Here is a 16155-nt window from a genome sequence, read left to right on the forward strand (position 1 = left end):
CAGCTTTGTCTGGAAGGTTATCCAGAAGGACACCCGGTCTAATTAGCATATTTCGCTTTTATTATTACAGATATCCTTTTTCCATCTATGCCAATACTTTCCACTTATGTCCTATTTGCCTAGTTAAAAAAAAAACAAACATTTTTAAATTACTTTCCTAAAATCATGCCATCTTCTTTATTTCTTCTAAATCCCACATTTGCTTACAACCAAAGATATTTTTTTTAAAGTTTTAGGTTTCTCTGGAGATAATTTTAGGAAAGGGTTAGATAATGGCTTAAGGAAAAACTTTTTAATTTTATTTTATTTTTTGATTTAATAAAGGTTTATTTTTCAAAATGTACAGCTGGTTAGATCTATTGTTTATGCATCTTCTCCGGCAGCGGGGGCACCCCCGCCTTTGGTGTTTCCGGTGTAAATCACCTGGGCTCTGTGCTTTGAGACCAGTTGAATAAGTCCTTTACTGAGGAGCTCCTGAAGGGCTGCCCTGGCCAAGGAGCCGCGGATCTTCAGCCGCTCGGAGACCGCCGCTGGGGTGATGAGCTTGTAGTTGGGAACTTCCTTACAGAGCTGCTCACACGTGGCTTTGTCAAACCAGACCAGGTTATTGAGCTTGTCCCGAACTCTGCCTTTGGACCACTTCCTTCTTTTTGGCCTTGCCCCCCCGACTTGTTCACGGGGCCTTTGTCTCTCTTGGCCGACTCCCCATCATCTTTCTTCTTCTTGTCGTCCTTGGGCGGCATCGCAGGGGTCGGAGAGCAGAGAGACGCTGCTGCCTCGCTAAGATGTCCGCTGAAAACTAATTTTATAAAAATGACCAAGTAAATGGAATTTCTTCTGATTCTAATTTGCTGGCACAATTGGTTCCCCCCGCCCCCCCAAAAAAAAGCAAATATATGGAAGTTGTTCTGTTTACAGAAGGAGAAATGCCTATGTTTTGCATTGTTTTTATTTTATGGAAACTATTCTGATTCACTCCATCAGCAAGAATTAAGTTTCTTAATAAACTCAGGGCTCTTTTGAGAGTCTACTAGTGTAATAATGGTACTTTGAAAGAAAATGTAATTCCCATTCAACTGTCATCAGATTCACTGCTTTTAAGGGATGATTTAGGTAGAAAAGCATTAAGATTCGAGATTTCCTCATTGGTCTTAACTTTAAATATGATGGCTTGAAGTAATAACATTCTGGGCTCTTTTATCTTCTGGTGCAAACTTTTTCACTATTACTCCCACACTTTTTAATACTTCTTGATGTGGGAAGAGTAGAGTAAGCACAAAATGAAATGTGCCTCTCTTAATTAATTCCGCATGCCTTCCCACCTCCAGGCCACCATTCTCTCTTATCTGCCTAGAATTTAAGGAATGAGACTTTTCTGTTTGGCTGTGTGCATTGTGCATTATCTAATCTAAACTTATTGTGGGGTGCGGGAACAGCACCAGGTGTTAGACTGAGGGTTGGACCAGATCTAAATTCAGCAAACCTCAATATCTGAGTTCTGGCTAGGAAAGAATTCAGGACCAATACTCAAACTATGAGAACATTTATATATATAAAAGCCTAAGTGACCGGCCAACCTGATGACCATTCGACCATCCAACTGGTAGCTATGATACACACCAACCACCAGGGGGCAGACGTTCAACACAGGAGCTGCCGAGTTGCGGTGACTTGGCTGCTGCGGTTCTCAGGTGACCAATCCAGAACCAGAGAGGAGGGAGCCCGATTTGAGGGTGTGTCACCCAAGATCTGCCCTCTCACAATCTGGGACCCCTCAGGAGATGTTAGAGAGCTGGTTTCGGCCCGATACCAGTACGCCAGGTCGAGAGACCCACTGGTGCAGGAATTCATGCACCAGGCCTCTAGTCTATATATAAAAGGCTAATATGCAAAGTGCCCCCTCAGGAGTTTGACTGGAAGACAGGGAGTTCAGTTGCTCACTATGGCATGCGCTGACTACAGGGGGCAGTGCAGAACGAAGGAAGGCCCTGGCTGGCAGCCACAGGGAAGGCCCCAACCAGCAGCCGGAAGGCCCCAATTGGCCCTGATCGCTAGCCAGGTCTAGGTACCCTACCCATGTACAAATTTTGTGCACTGGGTCTCTAGTTTATTTATAAAATCACAGAGGTGGGAGAAGTAATTCATAAAAGAGATGGGCATAGGAAACAAGATATAGAGGCAAAGGAAGTAGCCTAAGAGCTTGGGGTGAGGAAGGTAATGGTAAAGCATCTGGGGAAGCGGTGGGGGAAAGAGAGCTCTGCTAGGTCCTCCTCCTAAGGTTTTTAAGGGTGGAGGTCCCAGGGGGAGGTCTCAATAGAATGTTGAGCAGCTTTCCAGGTGTGTCCTTACAGGCTGCTCTAGTTTTACTGCTTTTCTGGGCCTGGAGATGAAGTACAACTGAGGCCTAAATGTTTTCTCTAGGAAGGAAAGGTTGGAGGTCCAAACTGCATGGCCAGTAATATGCTGGGGGAGGAAAGATCACCTTGGGGGCGAGGCCTCACCCTACATTTGTCCTTTGCTAAGGCACCAGGATTTTCCACCCTGACCCGCTATCCTTGCTCTGTTCATGTCTGTCTAACTGCCTACCACAAACTTTCTAAGAAGCCATTAAGGACATTACTGTTTTTCATATCTCACCTTGCAGATGAGGAAATTGAATCATAGGGATATCCAGAAATTCCAAAGCCTGCATGCTTTACCACTGCACAATATAACCAAAGATGGAGGAGGCTCAACCAATTTATATTCATGGATTGCAAAGCTAGTACTTCCCAAAGACCAGGATTTTTCATAGCATTTACCTTTTAACAATAATAGTCACGTTAAAGAAGAAAAATCTTGCTTATGAGAGATGATTTATAGTGTATTTTTTAGGGTTGGGTTTGGCTGTATGTGACAGAAATTCCAAAAAACGATGGTGGCTTAAATAAGATAGGAACTATTTAAGCCTGGAGGTAGGCACCTCTGGGCTGATGTGGCAGATTCGCAAAGGCAGAGACTCAGGCCCCCTCTACTTGCTTGCTGTACCAGTTCCAAGTTTACCTCGTGGTCCAAAATGGCTGTTGAAGCACCAGCAATTACTTCTGAACTCCAGCCTGCAGAAGGAAAAAGTGGAGAAAAGGCATGTCTTCTCCTTTTAAAGGCATTCCCTAAAAGTTGTACATAAAGCTGGGTTTACATTTAATAGGCTGGCCAGCACTAGACAGAGAGCCACCACTGGTTATGAGGGAGGAGGAATGTTCTCTTTATTCTGGTTGCCAAGATGTTTGCTGAAGCCTGATACTTACTGTTAAGGAAGAATAGGACAGAGTGGATTTAAAGGATTAATGCCCAGGGGATGGAAATAATGCATTTGTGTTGGAAGGACAGTAGTGTAAACTGGGAACTACAGAGAGCTGGAGAGCATGTACCCATGTACCCCTATGTAGCCAGGTCTTTAAATTTTTTTTAAAAGGAGCCAGAATTCTGGATTTTTGTGTGGCATTTACTGATTTTTAAATATTTCCAGTTGATCAAAATATTAAACAAAAACCAGTGTATGTCAAATAAAACCCATCTGTGTCAGTCTGCAGGGTGATAGCTTGCTTCCTTTCATCTAAAATATTTTCTTTTTCAGATTTATTTTCCATCAAACAACAAATATCGATTGAGTAGTACAATGTGTAAGCTATCATGTAAAGGGCAATGAAGGACAAAAAGATATAATTTCATTGGAACAAGGAAGTCTCTGAAGTAGACACAGGGATTGTGACTAGAATTGAAAAAGGAGGTTACTGTCACTTTTTTAGTTTTGGGTTTTTTATTTTTGTGTCTGTTCGGGTATAGTGTCTTTATCTGACCCCCAACCCTCTCATATTCCCCTAGGTCAGTGGTCGGCAAACTCATGAGTCAACAGAGCCAAATATCAACAGTACAACGAATGAAATTTCTTTTGAGAGCCAAATTTTTTAAAACTTAAACTTCTTCTAACACCACTTCTTCAAAATAGACTCACTCAGGCTGTGGTATTTTGTGGAAGAGCCACACTCAAGGGGCCAAAGAGCCGCATGTGGCTCTTGAGCAACAGTTTGCCAACCACGGCTCTAGGTCTTTCCTCACTGTTTAATAGTTTCCACTCCTCTTTTTAGCTCACTCAAGTGAATAACTCCGTCTCTAGAATTCTATTTCACAAAATTATCTTTTGGAAGTATCAAATATTCTCTTATTTGGTTGCCAATGTTCTATTCTACTAAAATAAATGTCTTTAAGCCTTTCTTTGCATGTGCTAACTCTTGTAAAGTTAATCATCCACACATACACATTCTAATTTATGTCTGAGCTTGACCTTTTGTCCTCAGAGGCAGGTGACAGGACAAAAATTATTAATATGTAAGTGTTGACAACATTCATGCCTGCTCCTCTCAGAAGTAGAGAGCTGGGAGTCAAGGTGAAGCCAGCAGCACCACTCAGTCCACTCTCCCGGGAGAAGCGGTGAGAGTGGAGCACAGGCTGGTCTTCCTAGGGGACTCAGACACACAACTTCCCACTGTCCTCTGGAGCTGCCCTACCTGGCAGACTGGAGGCAGGACCAGCTACATAGTTTGCAGGGCGCTTCCTCGGAATTATTAAGAATTTGAAGACAGCCGAAACCGGTTTGGCTCAGTGGATAGAGTGTCAGCCCACAGACTGAGGGGTCCCAGGTTCAATTCCGGTCAAGGGCATGTACCTTGGTTGTGGGCACATACCCAGTGGGGTGGGGTGCAAGAGGCAACTGATCGATGATTCTCTCTCATCAATGTTTCTGACTCGCTGTTCCTCTCTCTTCCTCTCTGTAAAAAAATCAATAAAATATATATTTTTTTAAAAAAGAAAGAAAAGAATTTGAAGATAGTGACAGCAGAGCATTACATTAAGCACAGGTGCTTCTGTTGCTGCAGGGTCTCATGGCCATGAAGCTGGCTGTGCCTATTGTAATGGGCCCACGGACATGTGACCTGAGACGGGGCCAGCAGGAAAACATGGCCCAGAGACATGGGCTGAGGGTCTTTGCAGGGGCATTTTGAGGTGAGACAGGCACAGGGACAGTTTGCCCTATGAGAGGGGAAGAAGAAAAAGAGGGGGAAGAATAAAGGTTTTTGTTTATTTGTCTGTTTACGTCTCATCGTGATCTGCATGTCTCCCCTTATGGTGTTCAAGAAAGACAAGTGAGGAAACGGTGATTTTGAACGGATGTTCAGTCTGTGGGACCTGGCTGCCACGGAGGGGCTGAAACCTGGAGGTCACACTTTAAACCATTTCACAGCTTTAAGTCACGGCACTGATTTGACTGACGCTTTTGGAGGAATGGTGGTTTGTTTGCATTTAGGACCCTTGAGAAAGAGGACCCCATTCTTGACTGACTGACTGACTTCCTTCCTTCCTTTAACAAATGTGAAGTCCTTCCTTATCTTTCAGGAACAAGCTTAAATAGTTTTTACTTAACTATTTTTAAAATTAAGCAAACAGATGATTATTTGGTTAAGCAAGCAAATACGTATTTTCCAAATATAATTGCAAAGAAGATCATAATGAATCTTGTTTGTTCATAACTCTTTCCCTGTGTGTCACTTCACTCAGCAAAAGCCACATTCAGGAAAAGGTCTGTCTCTTCAGAGTCTTCTTGACCTGTTCCCTTCATCTCCCACATGCCCTTTAACCCACAGCTGACTTTCCTCCTCACTTTTTCCACTGGGCCTCTTAGAGCCCCAATGCCCATGCAAACAAATGTTCCTACATCATGCATTTTCTCCCAGAGAGTTCCTTTGACCTCCTTGCCTTGAGTAGTATGTCACTTTTCACCGAAAATATAGCTCATATTGGGTTCTAAATATTACTTTCATACTATCACTTTTCAATTCCCTTGGAAAAGAAATTCTCCTTTGAGATACATGCCACCTGTTATCTCTCCTTGTTATTGAAAACCACCCATTTCTGCTCACTCCTCCCTGTTGAGGGGCCTCAAAATCCTCAGCCCTCATGTTCCTCCATCAAGCTTATCCTAAAAATGTCTAAGCTTGAATCAGTCTAACCATCCACCTCCTCTCCACACCGCCAAAGCTAGACGATCGGAGAAAAATCACACAAATGTTCCGGTTATTGCCACCAGAAACATATGTTCTCCACTTCATTTAGGCTTCCAGTACTATTTGCCAATTCCTTATATGTCCCTGGTGAATATTCTCTAAATCTTCACAAGACCTACTGAAAAAACTCTTCAATTTCCTCATGCTTCCTGTGCTGATAATGACCTTTCTTTCTTCCTTTCTTTCTTCCTTTCTTTCTACCTTTCTTTCTTTCTTTCTTTCTTTCTTTCTTTCTTTCTTTCTTTCTCTCTCTCTCTCTCTCTTTCTTTCTTTCTCTCTTTCTTTCTTTCTTTCTTTCTTCCTTTTTTTCTTTCTTTCTTTCTTTTTAGAAATTAACCTTTCTTACCCCACAGGAAAATATATATATATATTGCTGTTAGGAGTGGACTTTTTTCCATTCCAGCTCCATATTTACAAATAAGTCTATAAATGCATCTACCCTTTGGTAAACTGATTACATTAAAGGCCTAAAATTAATGGCCTCCCTTTTCCATACCATTTGCCCTGCAATTTTTTATTAATCTTTTTTTTTCCCCCTGCAATTTTTTAATGTCTTCCCATTCCACCCCAGGGCTTTGCTATAAGACGTTCTTTTGTGAGGGCTTGAGAAAGCACTTGTGTGTCTCCACCTTCTTTTTTGGAACCCTTCGTAGTCCTAAAAAGAAGGCCAGTCTAGCAGGATGAGGGCACGTGGAGCAGAGCTGCATTGTCCTAGACAAGACCAGCCTTGTCCAGCCAGCCCCCAGGCAATTCCTCAACTGACCACAGACAAGCCCTAAGACAGGATTTGCCAACTCTCATCCAGTAGAACTGCCTTGCTGACCTACAGACTCATGAGAAATAATAAAGGATTGTTGTTTTCAACAATGACGTTTTTGGATGGTTTGTTATAAAAAGCAGTAATGCAAACTTTAACCTCCCTCTCTCCATTCTCAGAGGAAAAAATATACCTTCTCCTTTTAAAGGCCCATTCTCCTCTTGCTTTAAAAAAAAAAAAAAAAAAAAAAAATATATATATATATATATATATATATATATATATATATATATATATATATATATATTATTGATTTTTTTTTACAGAGAGGAAGGGAAAAGGATAGAGAATTAGAAACATCGATGAAGGAGAAACATTGATCAGCTGCTTCCTGCATACCCCCTACTGGGGATGTGCCTGCAACCAAGGTACATGCCCTTGACAGGAATTAAACCTGGGCACCATGGTTCAGCCAAGTCAACTCATAAAATAAACCATCACAAGTTCCTGTATCCCTTTTTTGTACCCATTAATTACTCACCATTTAGAGAGTTATCATTTTATTAATATACCCAGGATATTGATACTGCCAGTCTCTTCTTCTTTGTCCTTTTATTTCATTTATAGCTATTCCCCCTTATATTGCATTCTATCTGTCTGACTGCTGCTTTTCTGTTTTCTTTATGGCATGGCTTCCTTTGCCTGCTTCTTAAATGAACCTTAGGGTGTGCTTCCCGGACTACCTGTGTCCTCTCTTACTAGTTACTTGAACTACCAAATCTCTATCTTTCACTTAGCCCTCTCTTCTGTATTCCCTCCCCACCCCCTCTCACCTACCTATTACCTCCATTTGAAGTGCTAATAGGACATCTATGTTATTAAATATTAAACATTAGGAGCGTTTATGGTAACCTCTCAAATGGCCCCTAACATCACCTGCCTCCTCTGTTATTCACACTATTGTTTTACCTCTTCTCTTGAGCGTGGGCTTCTAATGAACTGAAGACAGCAAAGGTAATATTGTAAAATGCCACTTCTGAAATTAGGTTACAAAAAGACTGGCTTTGTCGTGCTCACCCTCTGTTATCCTTTCTTGGTGCTGTCTCATTCTGTCTTTCTTACACCCGTTGCCATGTTATGGGCAAAGCCTTAGGGGAGGCTCACGTGGCAAGGAACTGAGTCTTGAATCAACAGTCAGCAAGGACCTGAAGCTTGCCACCAGTCACAGGAGTGAGTGTGGAAGCAGATCTCCCAGTTGAGTCTTGAATGGACTGTAGCTCTGGTAGATACTCTGATTGCAGCCTTGGAAAGACCCTGAATGAGAGGCCTTCTGTTAAGTTGCACCTGGATTTCTGACAGAAAGAAATCATGAGAAAATCGATCTTTGTGTTTTTAAGCTGCTAAATTTGGGCCAATTTGTTTTACCGCAATAGATAACTGAGGGTTACCCAAAGCCAAATAAGAACTAGCCCTGAACTCCATAATCCTCCAGATTATTACCGGTGATAGGAAAGTAGCCATTATTGCAGTTTTTAAAAACTCAGTACAGCGAGTGGGCGGTGAACTGCAGCGCAACCCAGTCCGGAGGTGGAACAGGAGAATGGGCGGGGCTGAGCGCGGGGCCGGGGGCGGGGCGCACGCGAGTGGGCGGAGCCAGGGGCGGGCCCGGGAGCCGGCGGCCCGCGCGCCGGCCCTGCCGTGCGTGCTCACGTGACAGGTCCGCGCGGGCCCCGTCGCGCAGTCCTCGGGGCGAGCGAAGATGGCGGCCGAGAGGGAGCCTCCTCCGCTGGGGGACGGGAAGCCCGCCGACTTTGAGGAGCCGGAGGACGGAGAGGACCTGTTCACCAGCACTGTCACCACCCTGGAGGTGAGGCCGCGTCGCCGGGGGTGCTGCGCTCCGTCGCTCAACCTCACCTTCCGGAGCCTTCTCCCTGCAGGAACTTGTCCCTCCCCACCCCCTCTCACCTACCTAGTACCTCCCACCCTCCCGGGCACTCTGGGACCTGGTCGGGAGGACGCCCGTGGCGGGGGCCCCACCTCAGGCACCTGTCAGGGCGCTGGAGTTGGTCTGGGCGGTTAGGCCTTCTCCGACCCGCCGACCGGCCGGGGGTCCGACCTGCTCCCCAGAAGGGCAGGGACTGGACGGAGCATCGCGGCGCCCTTTTCCTGCTCAGCTGGTCTTCCTGGGCGCACCTCGCCCCTCTGCTTCCAGAGCCGAGAGGCTCTTCCCCCGGGTCCCGGCGAACCTCCGCGCGCTCCGGGGCGACCTCCGCAGCCCCTCTGGGGAGGTGCTGGCTTCTCCCTCCCCGGGGACGGGGGCCCCTGAGAGGGGAGAGCGGTGCGGGGAGCGCCCGCCCCGTGACCCGCCTCCCCGGGGAGCGTGTGGGTGCACTTTGCCAAACTAGAAGGTGGTGCCTCGTTTTCAAACTATCTGGTTGGGTGAAATGCATTTGACCGGTTTTGTCGTCTTTGGTTCCAATATTTTTTAAAAGGATTAAAATGTTTATAACACATAAAGTTGAAGGGAGGGAGTTGTCCAGAAAACTTGGAGTGGGTGTGTGTGTTTTAAGTTAACCAGGGAAGAAATAAAAGCAGATCCTCACTCCCTTTTCCTCTTTTCTCGCATGGTCAGCGATCTGTGAAACCAAGTGTTCCTGTTTTGTTTTGTGTTTTTTTGTCAAAGGAAACACCCTCTATGAACTGGACTGTGTTGGGTCTCTTACGTTAAGCTCACGTTTGAATTTTGCTTTGCATTTGATGAGAGTACACACACCTCATAGCCCAAATTATAAGTGTGCCTATGTGTCTTAAAATGTCACATTTTCCAGACCATCGTTTACCTCTCAAGCTGTACTTTCTTATAAACTGTTGTTTTGTTTGTGTGTGTGTGTGTTTTAAGTAAGCTTTCGTGGCTTATTCAATTCTGCACCAAATCGATTGGAAATTACTGTAAAATAATCTGTTCTGTGAAATTCGGTTACCTGAAACTGGGAACTTCCGGGAAGGGTTTCAGCACTGACCACGTTCTGCTAATTGTATTTGTAGGTGACAGCCAAACCTTACCTCCCCTCAGATTATATGCTTCTTGGAGCTAAGGACAGTCCCTTGATCATCTAAGTGTTCCTCACAAAAATCTTGAACATCTATCTGCATTTAGTAAATGTTTGCTGGGTTGTCAAAATCAGCATCTAAGAATTAGTAAAAATGATCTTGCAGCCAAAACCGGTTTGGCTTAGTGGACAGAGTGTAGGCCTGTGGACTGAAGGGTCCCGGGGTTCGATTCCGGTCAAGGGCAGGTACCTTGGTTGCGGGCACATCCCCAGTAGGTAGGGGGGTGGGCAAAAAGCAGCTGATTGATGATTCTCATCGATGTTTCCCCTCTCTCTTCCTCTCTAAAAAATCAATAAAATATATATTTTAAAAAATGATCTTGCAAAACAAATTACCTTTTGGGGTTAGTATCCTTTTAGATTTTTATCCATAACTGTACATCTAGCTATCTTTTATATATATGTTAATGTCTTTGCCAGATTCTGTATTTTCTTTGAGGGCAACAAAGGATCCGCTAGCAAGGATCAGGAGAAAGTTCACTGATGTAGAGTAAACTAGAATACTGTGAGCACTATTCATTCTGTTTAATTGTCGTCTTTAGGGTTGAGTAAAATAATTATAAGCTGTATTTCCTTTTGGGGACTTGCGCTCTAGTTTTTTGCAAATAAAAAAAAGAAAGAAGGAAATTGATGCAACAGCAGATTAAAAGGTAGACATTTTAGGATTTTAATCCTTCAGGTGACTTTTAGAAGAAATTATGAGTTTATTTCACTTGGGGTAGGATACACCTATGAAGATAACATTAGATAGCCAGAAATGGTTTATGGGCTAGAGATGTAGATTTGGGAGTCTCATAAATTTATTGAATGAGAATACTAAACCAGACTCTCTGTTGAAATATAGTCTCTGCCCTCATGGAGTGTATGAACAAACAGGAGTCAATATTAATAAACATAGCTATGTGACCAAAAACCCATAGTATTGGGTGATACATGTGTAAATGAAACATGCATATAGTATGGAGATACTGTAGAAGACTGGAGGGACTTAATTACATAGAAATTATCTTTGCCCCAAGGATAATTACATAGAAATTATCTTTGCCCCAAGGTTAATATTGATTCTTTTAGAGAGAGGGAAAGGAAGAGAAAAACATTGATCAGTTGCCTTCTGTATATGCCCTGCCCAGGAATAGAACCCACAACCTAGGGTATGTGCCCTGACCGGAATTTAACCCACAAAGTTTTTGGTGTAGGGGATTGGACTTTCAACCACATGAGCCACACAAGCTGGGGCATTAGAAACTCTTGATAAAGAGGAACTAAAGTTTATTATCTCTTATCCCAGCGCAACAGGGTAAGAGTGTGTAATTTATTTTCTTCTCTTTTGTAATCTTAGATAGGTCTTCAAATTTAAATGTATTATTTTTTTGAAAACTTTATTATGAATTATGTATGTTTCAGAGAAAAAATATTTTATTACCACATATTTAAAGGCAACAGCATGGAAAATTATGAAGAGGTACAACTCTAGTTGACCACTTTCCCTTGAAGCGATTAAATTTCAGGATTTTAGAATGAACTAGAGGTCCAGTGCATGAAATTGTGCTCGGGTAGGGTCCCTAGGCCTAGCCTGCAATCAGGACCATCTTCCGCCTGCTCGCCAGTCTCTAGTCCCATCCTGCTGCCACCACCCACCTGGTGCCCCTCTCCAGTCCCCAGTCCTGTCCCGCTATCACCCCACCCCCGGTTCCCCATTCGCCATCTGGTGATTGGAGCCTGCAGCCGGGGGAGAGGGACCAAGAGATTGGCTGCTCCTCCCTGCTCTCCAGTTTCCAGTCCCGTCCTGCCACCCACCCCAGATCCCCATTTGCCATCCGACTCAAAGCCTGCAGGCCCAAGGGGGGGAAAAGAGGGACTTAGAGGTGGTCATTGCAACTCATAGCAACTGGTCCAGTAGTTCTGGTTGTCCCACCATTATGGTCACTGGGCTTTTATTATATAGGATGGTTTTTAATACCTATAAAGATGTTATTCTCTGAGGTTGCTTGAGCAGAGATGCTCAGTCTTTTTGCAAACTTTTCTTAAAAAGATAAAATTATTTTTTAATGTTAATTTTACAGATGCACGCTTTCCTATGAAATTGAATTCTTGGGTTTTTTTCCCATGATGATAGTTTTTAGTTGAGATGACATTTATCTCAATTTAGTAAATTTCACTAGCACCTCAATCAAGATACAGAACACTTCCAACAAACCCCCAAAATTCTCTCATGTAGTTAACCCTTTCCATTGGCAACCACTGATCTGTTCTCTGCTTTCTCCTGTAGTTTTGTCTTTTTCAAAATGCCATATAAATGGAATCATACAGCATGAGGATTCTTTTTTCAATACTTACTGAAGGATTTTTTTCCCATTGATTGTCAGAAATGGTGGAAGTGGGTAGGGAGAGAAGAAAGAGAAACATCTATATGAGATAGACACATCAATTGGTTGCTTCCTACAATGCGCCAAACTGGCCGAGAATAAAATATGCGACCTTCTAGGAATATATCCCAAGAACTCAGAAACACCAATCACAAAGAATATATGCACCCCTATATTTATAGCAGCACAATTTACAATAGCTAAAATTTGGAAACATATCAGCAGATGAGTGTATTAAAAAATACGGTACAGCCGAAACCGGTTTGGCTCAATGGATAGAGTGTCAGCTTGGGGACTGAAAGGTCCCGGGTTCGATTCCGGTCAAGGGCATGTACCTTGGTTGCAGGCATATCCCCAGTAGGGGGTGTGCAAGAGGCAGCTGATCGATGACTCTCTCTCATTGATGTTTCTAATTCTCTATCTCCCTTCCTCTCTGTACAAAATTAATAAAATATATTTTTTTTAAAAAATACGGTACATCTACACAATGGAATACTATGCTGTAAAAAAGAGCTCTTACTATTCGCAACAGCATGAATGAACCTGGAGAGCATGAAGCTAAGAGAAATAAGCCAGTTAGAGAAGGATAAGTATCATATGATCTCACTCATTTGTGGAATATAATTAACAATGTAAAATGATGAACAGGAAGGTGGGGGTGGGGAGGGGGTAAGAGATCATCCAAAGGACTTGCATGCATGCATATAAGCATAACCAATGGACACAGATGGTAGGGGATTGAGGGCATATGATGGGGGGAGGGAGTGGCTGGGGAGAGGTCACTGGGGTGGGGGGGAAGGGGACTCGGACATGTAACACTTTCAACAATAAAGAATTTAAGTTAAAAAAAAAAAAAGTTGATGCTTAGTAAAACAACAAAACTTGCAGCCCTTCGATGTTAGGGCCAACACTGTAATCACTGCTCAGTGGGGCCAGTATGAAACTTTTAGTCTAGCTTCTTTAACTTAGCTAAAGCATCTGAGATTTATCATTGTTGTTGCACGTACCAATAATTCTTTTTTATTGCTGAATTTATTGTATAAAGCACAGTTTGTTGTTGAAGGACATTTCTGTTGTTTCCAATTTTGGGCATTAAAGAGGAAAGCCAATATAAACATTTATGTACACAATTTTGTATGAACAGTTGTGTTTTTTTTTTTTTTTTAATATCTTTATTGATTTCAGAGAGGGAAGAGAGAGGGAAAGAGAGAAAGAAACATCAATGATGAGAAAGAATCATTGATTGGCTGCTTCTTGCACCAATGGGGATCAAGTCCGAAACCCAGGCACATGCCCTTGACCGGAATCGAACCTGGGATCACTCTCTGACCACAGGCTGATGCTCTGTCCACTGAGACAAACCAACTAGGGCAGTTTTCATTTCTTTTATATAAAATACTTAGAGGTAGGATTGCTGAGTTGTATGGTCAATATATGACTAACTTTGTAAGAAACTGCCAAATTTTCTCCCAAAAAGGTTCAATCGAGGTAAGGTACAGGGAGATGAAGTCATCTGCTTTTTAGTCTCATGAGTTAATGGATGTAGTATACAGTAATATAACTAAAGACTGAATTCAATAGGACATTGTTTTGAAAATCCATTATCTGTTGGTTCATTAAAACAAATGCGTGATGCTTCAAGAAAAAAGCATAGAACTGTATTTCCTGGTATCATAAAAGTTATTTTCATATCAAATTTTATCCCTAATCAGAGAGTCATGCTTTGTATATATTATTGAGTATTTGAGTCCTGAAGACTAGCCCCAAGGAACCTTTGATGAAGCTGGATATATCAATTTCAGTCTCTGGTCAGGTTTCATTCATTTGATCTCTGAAATTATACAAAATTGTAAGAGATTCTAAGAGAGAAAGCTGCCAAACTGTTTTCCCACACAAACAGCTGTATCATTCTGCTTTCCCATCAACAATGAATAAGAATTCCAGTTCACATCCTTGTCAGCACTTGGTAGTGTAAGTTTTTATTTTAGGCAATGGCGAGCTAGAGGCTAGTTCATACTGGCTCGAAAGATGATTGTTAAATTTTTAGTAATTTTGTAGACTGGTTAATTCATACAGCTGTTGTTAAAATTTAAATTATATAGCCGGGACCGGTTTGGCTCAAGTGGATAGAGCGTCGGCCTGGGGACTGAAAGGTCCCGGGTTCGATTCTGGTCAAGGGCATTACCTTGGTTGCGGGCGCATCCCCAGTAGGGGGTGTGCAAGAGGCAGCTGATTGATGATTCTCTCTCATCGATGTTTCTAACTCTCTATCCCTCTCTCTTCCTCTCTGTGAAAAATCAATAAAATAAATTTAAAAAAATAAAATAAAAAAATAAAAAATAAATAAATTTTAAATTATATAAATGTATGCTTAAGTTATATTGAAAACAAAGGTAAATATCTTAAACTTAATGACTTCCTAATTCCTTTACTACATTTTTCTTTTTTCTATGTTCTTGAGGTTGTATGTCTATTCTATCTGTCTGTATGGTGAAAGTACATATTTTCCTAACTTTACAGTTTTGTGAAGGGTAATCAGCCACAGTGGGGGCATATTTACGCCACAGAAATACACAAAAGCTAAAAATCAGGGTCTTCTCTCTCTAAAACTCATTAGCTAAACGTTAACCAGCACACCACTGATTTCCTTTTTTAGTCATTCTAATAGGTGTGGTGTTATCTCATTGTGGTTTTATTAATAATCACCATCTGAAAATTATCTTTGGTCAAGTGTCTTTTCACATACTTTGCACATTTTAAAAATTGAGTTTTCTTATTGGGTTTTGAGAGTTCTTCATATATTCTAAATATAAATCTGTTGGCAGATATTTTTTTCCTAGTCTGTGGCTTGTCTTTTTTTTTTTTTAGTTCTTACCGGAGGAATTTTTTTTTTTTTTCTCCATTGATTTCTAGAGAGAATGGGAGGGAAACATTGACTTGAGAGAGATCCATTGATTGGTTGCCACGCACATGCCACCCCTGTTGGGGCTGAGAAGCCTGCTACTGAGATATGTGCCTTTGACTCGGAATTGAACCGTCAACCCTTGGTTCCCGGCCAAAACTCTAACCACTGAGCAAAAGCAGCCAGGGCTGTGGCTTGTCTTTTTATGCTGTTAACAGTATCTTTCACAGAACAAAAATTTATTATTTTGATGAAGTTCAAGTTTATCCTTTTTTATTGATAGTACCTAATATGTCTCCTATGAAATTCTTTTCTAACGTTAACTCAAGGTAACACAGGTTTTGCTTATGTTTTCTTCTAGAAATTTTATAGTTTTACATTTAGACCTGGGACTCATTTTGAGTTCATTTTTGTATTAGTTGAGGTTCATTGTTTTTGCTTATAGATATCCAGTTGTTCCACCACCATTTATTGAGAAGTAAGAATGTTATTAAGGTTTGTTTTATGACTCAGAATATGTTCTGTCATGGTAAATATTATGTGTGCACTAGAAAAAAATAGTCTGACGTTGAGTGGAATGTTCTATAAATGCTAAGTCAAGTTGGTTGATAGTATTTTTTAGTAAATGCAACATTTTTAAGTCTCAGGTGCTTTATGCTAAGTGAAAGAAGCTCTTAGACTCAGAAAGTTTCTCCATTGGGTTGTCTTTGCATCTTCGTCCAAAATCAGTTGAGCATATATGTGTGAGTCTATTTCTGGACTCTATTCTGTTCATTGATCTGTTGATTATCCTTTTGCCAGTTTTATGCTACCTTGATTACTGTAACTCGAGTCTTGAAATCAGGTAGTATGAATCCACTTTGCTTTTTTTGTTTGTTTGTTTTGACTATTATAGTTATTTTCTCTTTCCATATAATTT

At 41.9% G+C, this 16155-nt stretch overlaps 1 protein-coding gene and 1 pseudogene across 3 annotated transcripts in view; one reads left to right on the forward strand and one right to left on the reverse strand.

Moving 5' to 3' along the window:
- Positions 1-317: 317 nt before the first annotated feature.
- Positions 318-4730, reverse strand: LOC311621383 (small ribosomal subunit protein eS25-like; annotated as a pseudogene). Its single transcript, XR_014797048.1, has 3 exons — positions 4706-4730; positions 3043-3095; positions 318-799 (listed from the first exon to the last, which is right to left on the reverse strand). The product of XR_014797048.1 is annotated as a small ribosomal subunit protein eS25-like (transcript).
- A 3794-nt stretch (positions 4731-8524) lies between these two features.
- SNX2 (sorting nexin 2) overlaps positions 8525-16155 on the forward strand; it is a 44773-nt gene continuing 37142 nt past the window's right edge. The window contains exon 1 of one of the 2 annotated variants that reach the window (XM_084881383.1): positions 8525-8725. In XM_084881383.1, coding sequence (XP_084737509.1) covers positions 8618-8725 — 108 coding nt within the window. In that variant the 5' untranslated portion in view covers positions 8525-8617. The remainder of the gene's footprint in view (positions 8726-16155) is intronic. The other variant, XM_084881382.1, reaches the window with a different exon arrangement.

Source organism: Pipistrellus hanaki (genome assembly GCF_964339955.1).
Source record: "Pipistrellus hanaki genome assembly, chromosome: 4".
In the NCBI taxonomy this organism is placed as follows: Eukaryota; Metazoa; Chordata; class Mammalia; order Chiroptera; family Vespertilionidae; genus Pipistrellus; species Pipistrellus hanaki.